This window comes from Peromyscus californicus, unplaced genomic scaffold (genome assembly GCF_007827085.1).
Source record: "Peromyscus californicus insignis strain IS unplaced genomic scaffold, ASM782708v3 Scaffold_9__1_contigs__length_137607984, whole genome shotgun sequence".
In the NCBI taxonomy this organism is placed as follows: Eukaryota; Metazoa; Chordata; class Mammalia; order Rodentia; family Cricetidae; genus Peromyscus; species Peromyscus californicus.
In genome coordinates, this window is record NW_026294617.1 from 34,687,480 (window position 1) to 34,698,229 (window position 10,750).

At 42.0% G+C, this 10,750-nt stretch overlaps 1 protein-coding gene across 1 annotated transcript in view; it reads left to right on the forward strand.

Moving 5' to 3' along the window:
- The window catches only part of Ccdc169 (coiled-coil domain containing 169), a 34,279-nt gene extending 23,953 nt beyond the window's left edge, over positions 1–10,326 (forward strand). Inside the window, exons 7-8 of the mRNA XM_052731583.1 lie at positions 445–521; positions 8,732–10,326. Coding sequence (XP_052587543.1) covers positions 445–521; positions 8,732–8,831 — 177 coding nt within the window. The 3' untranslated portion in view covers positions 8,832–10,326. The remainder of the gene's footprint in view (positions 1–444; positions 522–8,731) is intronic.
- Positions 10,327–10,750: the final 424 nt, after the last annotated feature.

The following is a 10,750-nucleotide window of genomic DNA, read 5'->3' on the forward strand; positions in this document are numbered from 1 at the left end:
TGTTCTCGAATTGCCTGAGGCAGCCAGCCATTTGCCTATCCTGGGAAAATGACAAAATTGATGTAATGAGCACACTATCTTACCTTTCTGCTTTCCCGCTATATAGTGTTCCTGGCCTTTTCTGCTTTGCTGGCAGGCTACCTGTTTTATGTATGTTTAATGTCTACTATAGAAATGCCTAGTGGTCCACATACATGAGTGATTGGCTTCCCTAGTTTCTTCTGTATTTAAATTAAAAGTCACATGGACTATAGGGCCCAGAGAGGGTTTGTACAGCAACTTAAAACATTGATCCTTTTAGAAAATGGCTGAACTTCCTGCTACTCTTAGCAGCTTCTACACATGCCACGAGACGTTTGTGAAAGGAATTGATGGAAAACTGACACTTCGAATCCAGAAATCAGTTGGGAAGTAAGAAAATAATATGGTGTTTTTGTATTTCAGGTTTCTGGCTTAAATCACGTTTCTAAAAGACAGCAGATGGATCCGCTGCCTAGAATGAAAGACAGTCTGGTGAAAACGTACGTCTAGGTAGACCTCCCCTTGCTAGCGAATTATACTCGCTCGCGAAAGGCACTCACGCAACAGGTGTCCTTTATATTTTGGAAGCTGGGGTTCTGGACGGTATAGCAATGTATAAAAATGCACATGGTAAGAGACTCCAGAGAAGCTCACACTCCAGATTTGAGATTTGAGCTCCCAGAAGCACTATTAGTCTCCAAACTAGGTGACATGTTAAACGAGAGCAGCATAGAACCCACGGGAGAGTTAAAACTTCACCACTAACATGTTACAGACAAAACTGCTGTCTGCCTTGACCTTTTCAGAGGGCAAACATATGTGTTGCTATGGACACAGTACAGTTTAAACTACACATCCCATGTAAACGAAGCCACTTTATGATGAAGAACAAAGGAACTTTGAGGTATTTCCGAGGCTGTATATGCTTCTGAACTTTCCAGGTCCTGTAGAAAACATGGAACCACCAGATGCTTGTCTTACAACCTTATCTCCGTGTGGGGGAGCATATTGATATAGAACACTGAAAAATTAACCCAAGATGTGAGTGAGTTACAAATCAATCCTGTCCAGCCACGGCTTAAGACAAGGGGAACTCAAGGGATACGTAACATGATGGGTTTCTTTGGTAAAGATTAATGATGTAGTCATTTTTGCCCAATTCTCAGCTAGATGGGTTGAAGTACATTTTTCATTAACAATCATTACTTATTTAAATTACAATTAATTTTCTTTACACATTTTCATCATGGAATCATAGTGTACCTTAAATATTAAAATTTGACAAAGGACCTCCATGGAAAAAGAATCAAACCACTATGTCTGAGATTCCCAAGACCATCTTGGTGGTAAAGGATTCCGTGGTAGATTCCAGAACTCAGGACGTATTTGTACTTGAGCTAGGATGTGTCAGAGAGAAAAGACACGATTGAAATCCACAAGGGAAAAGACTCCGAGAGTAAAGACTGAGAACTAGGCGCCAAGCTGTGACATTCTGTCTAAACAGAACCCCACTGACTCACTTAGTCCCTCCAAGAGGGAGCTACCGTGGCAAGTTGACAACGCACAAGGCTTTTATTTCCTGGAGAGGCTCACTGGCTGCACAGCATCCAAGGTTTCTGTTGGCCAGCGTCACTCATCTACCTAACTCCTACTGACATTCCAGACTCCAAGGAGATAAGCAGGTGTGGTCAACAGTGTAGGTGTTGGGGGCATTATTCCACCGAGGGCAAGGCTTTCCTAGGAGAGAGGACTGCTGCCACTAGGTGCCTCATGGGCAAGCTTTTCTGAGGACAGTAATTCCCAGCTGCTGCCTCAGCTGTTCTCTGCACAGCCACCGTACATAACTACCTGTTATTTTTATCTTTACACTAATCCAAATCTCTTTTTAACATATACTACTACTACTCTGAAATTTTCTTTGGTACTGAAGAGGTACTTGGAAAATTAAACTAAGCCTTATTCTCACTACATTGGTGTGCATATCCATAAACATCCCCAGATATTGTCTCTGAGGACAGTTTGGATTTTCAGTGAATACTCCTGAGGCTGGCTATGTCAGAGAGAAAACTCTGAAATCACGTCATACTGAGTCTGAAGTCATATGCTACTGAAGCCATCATACTGAGGGGCCTGCTTCCTGACAGATCTCAGATCTCTACAGGTTTGACTGAAGGATGCCCAAGGAGATCACCAAGGTGCCCATCCCCACCTGTTCCTCTGTGGAGCCGTGGTTGTACATCATGCCTATATCTGCTTGTTTGGGCCTCTGAGCCACAGGTCTGAGCTAAGCCTGAGCTGCTGAGACAGGAGGTGGATGCCTTGGGCTGGGAACTCTCACTCATTCAGTTACCTCACAACCTTCTGAGCTGCTCATTCCCACCCAGATCCATTCTGTCTGTGATGAATCCGAATGGTGGAGAGATTATCCACTGTAGACTGCTGCTTAGTAATCTTTGAACATATTACTGAGCTGATGAGTGGTCAAGCAGCTGGACCATTAAGGCCTTTGCTGTCTGAAACGATCAGCAACCTTGGCCCTCACCCAACAGGAACTTCTCTATCTTCCCGAGTAGATATTTGAATACATGTATGTAGTCAAGACTGCCTTAAAATATTGTCTCCGAGTTACTGACCTGACCATGGAATGTGATAGCCTTCTTTTTGTTCATTACTCAAATTTGAGTCATATAATTAACGCTGGGGCTAAGCACCTCACAGCAGAGTTGACCCCAAGTGGCCTGTGAATTTAGGAGGAGGTGTCCACACCATCTCTCACCTACAGAGGACAGGGGTGACTGTGAGGTGGGAACTGCTGGAGTGTAGATTTAGATGGCTGCTTGGGAATGGTGTTTAATATCCACTTCTATAGCTGTCCATATACCTAGTCTGTCTGTCAACAATTCCACTTCCAAACACAATGGTGCATTTACACCATAAGACCTGTACATGGATGTCATAGCAGCTTTATCCATGATAGTCAAAGGTGGAAAAATCCTAAGATGTTCATCAATAGGGAATGGATTTTTTTTATGTCTATGCATATATACTATAGAAGTAATAGCAATAAAATACCATTTATACAACATTTGGATAATTCTCATAGTCTTCTGTAAAGGAACATGTAGATGTGCTTCCATTCACATAAAGTTCAAAGAGGTAGAAGTAAGCTGGTGTAGGAACACAGGATGGTCTTTACAAATGGGGCTGAGAATTAGGAAGTCCAGGAGGACCTTTGAGTAGGATGACAGTGTTTCATCTATAAGCTTGGGGAGCAGTTGTTGGAATGTGAAGTTCAGATACTTCCTGGGTCTTTGAGCTTACAGTTTGCATACTTTTGTACATGTCATGCTTTGGATGATATTTTAAACTCAAGTGCTACTGCCTTTACGTTTGCTCTGGTTAACCTTCTCTTATGTGCTCGTCAACTTGCGTCTGTAACACAGAGGTTGAGGTAATTCACTTAATTTTTTAAAGGTTAACTTAGCCTTAGTTTGAAAGGTTCTGGTCTCGGATTGGTTGCTCTCACTGTGCTGTGCCTGCGTCTGGCAGCACACTAATGGTTGGTGGTGCAAGGTGGACCACAAGGCAGAGAGGAAGGGGCTGGCTCCCCCTGCTGCCTTCAAAGTTACGTTCCCAGTGACCGCAAGACTTCCCACCAGACCCAGACTCCTACAGATCCCACAGCGTCCCTCCCACTAGTACTGCCAGGGCTCATGTTTAACTCACTGACCTTTGGTCACAGGCAACATCTGTATTAGCAGTACCAATGTTCAAACACTGGCTTATGATACTGCTTGACACTCAGAATAAATCAGAGTGCCAAAAGAGACCCAGTTAAGAGAAATTCTATTTAAAACATCAATCAAAAAGTGACTCTGCCCAGTTGAATATCACCAATTACATTCCGACTTTGTGAAATTGTGGCTGTAAATGAAGAAGATGTTTCCATCTTGCTGAAAGATCTATGTCAAAGATCCTTGCACATACTGTTTATAAAGGATTGCTAACATGGTTAAGGGAAATACTCTTTAGAAATAGGTTTGGAAGTTACTCCCAAAATTCTACAAAGCTGGTAGGTAGCTTTGGACTGTAGGCCAAGGAATATATCAACTGTGAAAACCGGATTTGGCCAATAAGGAACCCAAATGATGGGCACCAGAGCAACAACTCAGCCAAGAACCAGCTGTGACGTTTCTTTTTCTGTGTGATGCAGCCTCCTCTTCGCTTTGCTGATGAAAGTTTTATATAGTGATCAAAGGCCCTCAAGGAAGACAGAGCAGTCCTCCACTCTCCAGAATAAGAGCATCTGTGGGACATTAATTGTGGCTCATTGAAGGACAGATTGTTTGGGGGACTTATTTTTAAGACAAGAAGCAGATATAGGAAAGACATATAGCCAACATCTTCAACCTTGAGACAATAACTCAACAAACTGTGACAGCATTAAGAAGTTCTAATGGATTCTAGAAGATTCTGGAATGCAGATTCTAGAATATAGAACTGATGTAGAATATTTATAAGAGTAAATAAAAGTATAGTGTAAAATAATTTGCTAGGGTTATGAATGATTTGTATTTATTCATTTTTAGTATTTTCTATGAATTGTGCAGTTTTGTATCATCTTAATGAGAGTAAAAATCCCATGATAAGCTAGCTTGTGGAAGTATCCAAGTCAAAATAACAGTATATTCAGTATTATTCTTTTAATAAAGCAAGAAACATGATGGTTAGTGAAATTTTGCACTGACTGGCTTTGGAGCAGACAGAAAATCAATTTTCCTTTACCACTTACACAATGTGGCTTTATAAGAGTAGTTAGTAACTTTCAGACTCAGTTTACCTCCTTGTAAAATGAGGGTAAAACCTATCTATACTGGATAGTTGATAGGAGAATTAGAAGATTTTGAAAAACTCTTAACTTGATAAATATTCTCAAATTTCATTCCTTTCCAGTGTGTAGTACATTAGTAACTACAAAGCACAAGCAGAATAAGAAAGCATCCGTTTGTAAAGAGAGAAAAATAAGTATAAACAACAATTTGAGCATGCAGACAACAACCACATAACACGGTCATGCTAGAATCAGTTATATGGTACCCACATATAAAATGGTTTCTAAACCTTATTGAGCACAGCTGAACACCATTGTAACCTGTTAATCCCACCTATATTTGCATATGACTGAAGCAGTCTGCAGTCACACACAGCAAAGCTGAGTGGTTTTTAGTGTATTCTCAAGGTTGAGTAACCATTGCCACTGATTCTAGAACGCTCTCCCGCAACAACTCCCAAAGAAGTGTCATACCTATTAGTAGTCAGTTCTCACCCTCTAGCTCTTGGGGGTCACTAATCTTTCTATTCCTGTGGGGGTTTCCTATTATTATGTCACATGAGAGTGTACAAGGTGTGGCTCAATGGTCCAGCTTTTGTTCTCAAGATAATCCATGTTCAGCACAGCCAGATTTATCATGGTGATTAGCTAGCATCCCAGATTTTTATAGATCATTGGTTATCCAATCTTCAGTTGATGTGGGTTTGACTTATCTATACATTTGTGATAATGTGAATAATATTGCCATGGATACTCCTGACAGAGTTTTATATGTGCTCTTTATTTATTTGAATACAAAGTAACAGGCTTCCTTGTGGCATTTTCACATATACTTAGGTTTGAGTGGTCCCTCCGGCCCCATCCATTCCTCTCTCTGCACCTGCTGTTGTAGTCTTCTAACCTCAGGATGCCCCTTTCCACTTTCCTACCCTCCCACTCTTCTCCCTTAAAACCACTCCCCCTGAAGGGCCTCTGCTTGGTTTCTTGGCATCCACACTATTTCTAGATAAACACACATAAAAATTAGAAGCTGAGATCCGTACATGAGAAGGAGCACGTGGCACTTGTCTTCTAGTCCTGCGTTACCTTGTTTAATATATTTCCATGTCATCTAAGTTTCATTTTCATGGATGATTACATTTTCATTGTGTCTATGTACCACATTTCCACCACTCATCTGTTGATGGGCTTCTAGTCTGACTCTGTTTCCTTGCTGTTGTGAACAGGGCAACAGTGAACAGGGGTATGCACATATCTCTGTGATCCGGTTAGAGTCCTTTGGTTATGTATCAGAAGCAGCACAGCAGATGGGGGTGGTAATTCTACTTTTAGTCTTTAGAGAAACAACCACACCATTCTCCAAAGTGGCTGTACCACTTGATACCTCTACCAACGAGGACTAGGGTTCGCCTTTCCCCACATCCCCATCAACGAATGTTGCCATTAGTTTTTCTGCTGAAAGCCATGGGATGAGATGGAATCTCAAAGTCATTTTGTTCATATTTCTCTGATGGATAAGGATGTTGGCTACCTTTTCAAATTTTTATGCACCATTTTTCTTCTTTTGAGAACCACCTGTTCAGTTCACTGGCCCATTTCTTGACTGGCCGTTTTGGGGCTCGGGAGGTTAATATTTGCATTCCTTTGCATATTCCAGCTGTTAATGCCCTGTCTGAAATGTAGCTGGCCAGGGCTTTCTCTCTTCTGTGGTTCTTCTCTCCTCTGGTTGTCTCCTTGCTGTGCAGAAGCCTTTCAATTCCCTTGAAATTCACTGCTGGGTTGCTCTGCAGAAAATTAGCGCTGATTGTTGTATCTTGAAGTGTTGCCCCCCTCTACCCCCTTGGTGTTGATTTTTAAGTATGTTTCAGCATCTCATGATTTAAACTGAGTTTTTACTGACAGCTTTGTTTTCCCTCTTTCATTCGAGGTTTATTTATGGTGTCTGTATTTGTGGTTATCTTTTCTGTTTCATCAAAACTGGTCATTTTATATAGTATCAGGTACCTAGTCTGAATCTCAGAGTCTCTCTCTTCCCCAGGGCTGAAGGCTGCTGTTATGGGGTGACTTTCTAAACTTCATTCTGTGAAGCTGGTGCTCTTTCTCATGAGTGGTCACTTCATGCTCTGCTGGGTTAGCTAAGTGGTTACCTTAGGATTAACATAAAAATTTAAAGCGCCGCGAATCAATAGCGCTCTTCCTTCCCGGGGGACTCAGCATATGTGTTTGGACCGGCTCGCCATACTCAGCCAGGAAAACCACTGCTCTGCCTTTGCCTTCACTTCTGCATTTGCAGCACCACAAATTTAGCCAGCGGTGAGAGCTTGGTCCTTGTCAAGTCTTTCCCAAGAACACACACGAGTCTAGGTACATGAGTATGGTGTTCCAGATCCCAAGACATGTGCTGGAGTTTATTAGTACCCACCCCAGCCTTTGAACTTTCCTGGTTAGCTTAGTTTTAAATAGCAGTAGCCATGAAATTAAATGATGGCTTCAATTTGTTCCAGCAAATTCTCCAAGAGAAGTGTTCATGCTGGACCGTGCTGTGGGATGGTCTGTATGTCAAGTGTGTTGCTGATTGGTCAATAAATAAATCACTGATTGGCCAGTGGCCAGGCAGGAAGTATAGGCGGGACAAGGAGGAGAATAAAGCTGGGAAGTGGAAGGCTGAGGCAGAGAGACACTGCCAGCCGCCACAATGACAAACAGCATGTGAAGAAGCCGGTAAGCCACGAGCCACGTGGCAAGGTATAGATTAATAGAAATGGATTAATTTAAGCTGTAAGAACAGTTAGCAAGAAGCCTACCACAGCCATACAATTTGTAACCAATATAAGTCTCTGTGTTTACTTGGTCGGGTCTGAGCGTCTGTGGGACTGGCAGGTGAGAGAGATTTGGCCTGACTGTGGGCCAGCAGGAAAACTCTAGCTACAGGACCGCGTCCAGAGAAGGGCAAAGAAGAAGAGCTTTGCAGTCAGGGGTTGGCATCTCCTGTACTATGGGTTGGCTCCTGGGTTTACCATAGCTGTGGGCTGTTGGTTTTCTTGGAGGTAAGGGGCAGGCGTGGGGCCAGGGGAAATTAAATTCTGCACAACTCAGTGTTCTCACTGAGTCCCCAATTTACTTTGTTTTGTAAATTCTTGAGATTTGCCATGAATGTTTGATGTCTAGACTTTCAAGGCACTTGCTTTGAGCCATTTTTGCCAACTTCTCTTTACTTTTATGGGGGTGAGAAAAGTTTCCTTGCTTCAAAGGAAAACGACAGGTCTTTACTTGGTTGTTTTTGATGAGACCACTCTCTAAGATATATCTGAAAAGTGCCGGAGCTGGAGCAGCATCTGCTGTCTCGAAGAACACAAAAGTGTCGCCTTCACAAAGCTGCATAGGTCAGTCAGAGAAGATTCCATGGGATCGAAGAACAGAAATCCGAGTACTGGTATTGGTTTGTTGTCCCTATTCTATTTCTTGATCAGAGAAGATTCCATGGGATCCAAGAACAGAAATCCGAGTATTGGTATTGGTTTGTTGTCCCTATTCTATTTCTTGGCCTCTCCGTGTTCTCACCTTTAATTCAAATTGAAAGGTAAGTAGCAGATTGGTTCCCCTCCCCTTTCTCCAGACAGGGTCCTCTACGGTGGATACCTGATGAGCCGCTTCTGGAGTCTCACCCTTTGAGCGCCTACATTTGCAGTGGTTGCCCCACACTGCGTGAGATGATGACACATGGCTGCCTAAGGCTGTAGGCAGAACATGTCAATGAAGACTTCCCTACCCCAGCCCGGAGGAGACGGGTCAGCTACGTGTGGCATATACTGTTTGTTGTTGTTGTTGTTGCAGACAGTGGTGACAGAAAAATTATGATCAATGCTTATTTTATTTCAGTGGCAGATACAATCCCGTTAATCAGAAGATGGCGCATGCCAAGAAAGGACCAGTGAAAAAGATTTCAAGATCAAACCATCTTCCCAAACTCAACCCGTGATTCCAGAGCTGGGCAGACTTCTATTTTTCCATCTTTTCTTCATCCAGAATCTTCAGTTTAGGTTGATGTTCGACACGTTTCGCAGGGGCAAGAAATAGATAAGGAAGAGCAGCTTCTCTGGCTCTTTCAAAAATCGATTCGTCTGTCTGCTTAAAAGTCACGTGTCTCCGGTGACTCTAAATGTCCAATCCCTGTGCTTGTGGTTCCTAGCGTGTCCTAGGAGGGAGCCCGAAGGCTGACATCGTCCCGATACTCTAAGTAGGGTGTTTCTGGTCTGCCCTCATTGCACTGCTAACAGTGTGTTTGGTTTCTAAGTTGGCCATTAGCTAAAATCTTACATAGGAAAAAACCCTTTTTGCGATTTTAGGTTGCATCATGCTCACTCAGCTCAGCTTGTTAAAATCAAGGTTTCCAAACAGTCACAGATCACATGCACATGAAAGTCTGACTGAGATGCTGCCAATAACTTCAGCCACGCACTGTGTTGTTCTCAGGCCCCACTCTGCTGGTAACCTCGAGCATTTGGGGCAAATTTTATCACCTCATGTAAATTTTCCCACATCTATAAAATGACTATGTTATATTGTATAGTTTACAAGATTTCTTGCCATTCTAGAAAGCTTATTCAGTCACAGGGGCCTGCCACTGAATATGTGGCATTAAAGTTGTCTTGTGATGTTTATTAACTCACAACAGTAGTCTAGTTCTTTGAATCAAAATTTTCAAGAGTCTGGAATACTGGAGACTAGCAGTAACTAGAACAAGAATAAGAGAAGAGTCATCTATTTTAAGACCCACAAACTTCAATGAATTCTGTTCATGGTTAGGAAGTTTTGTGACTTCGATGGTTTTTGTAACTGTAATCTAGGCCAGGAAAATTCATATAACTTACTTGCCCATTTTAATAAGATAAATTATTGGAATTTAAATTTCCTAAGCCAGGTGGTGGTGGCGCATGCCTTTAATCCCAGCACTTGGGAGGCAGAGCCAGGTAGATCTCTATGAGTTCGAGGCCAGCCTGGTCTACAGAGCGAGTTCCAGGACAGGCACCAAAACTACACAGAGAAACCCTGCCTTAAAAAAAACCAAAAAAAAAAAATTTCCTGTGAATATTTTAAAAAGTGATGCTTTGACCTGTATCTGATAAGAGGTATCATTTGCTTCTTTCTATATGTTATGTGTCTCTTACAACTGAAGGACTTCTGTCTGTGCATGTATGTATAGATGTATGTGTAACATGTGCAGATGATTGGATTGCTGCTGTGCTCATGAACTCACAGCATCTGTGACTGCCTGCACAAAACCTGCACAAGATCAAGCCAGCCGACATTCCAGCTCCAATGGAGAAGGGGCCCGTGGGCCCCACCCCAGCTGAGGAACTGGTGAAGGTGGGAGCTGCCAGGGAAGGGAGAGTCTGTTTCTTCTAAGGGCGTGGTCCCTGGTAGGCTCACAATTCTCCAGGAGACGGCCCCACATCCATGCATTTATGGGCAGCACTAACTAGCTTCAATGGAATATATACATATATTATTAATTACATATTAATTAGATTAATTATAAATTAATTAGATATTTATTACATGTGTGTATGTGTATATATATATGTATAAATGTTTATGTGTATGTATATATATATTTAAAGGTATGCAGTTGGGAGGGGGTTATTGGGAGATCTGGGAGGAAGTGGGGTGTGTATGATATAAATACATTGTATGCATGTATGGAATTTTCAAAGAATAAACTGTATTAATAAAATGGAATATAGGCATAATAGTGACTTTAATGTACTTATTTTCTCTTCCTTTATTCTCTTATTTCTAAGTTTGTTTCTAGGGACCAATTTTTCTCCTGGCTTTGGGTATCATTTTCTGCTGCTTATATCTATATAATTTTTATTGGACTGGGCATTAGTAATTTCA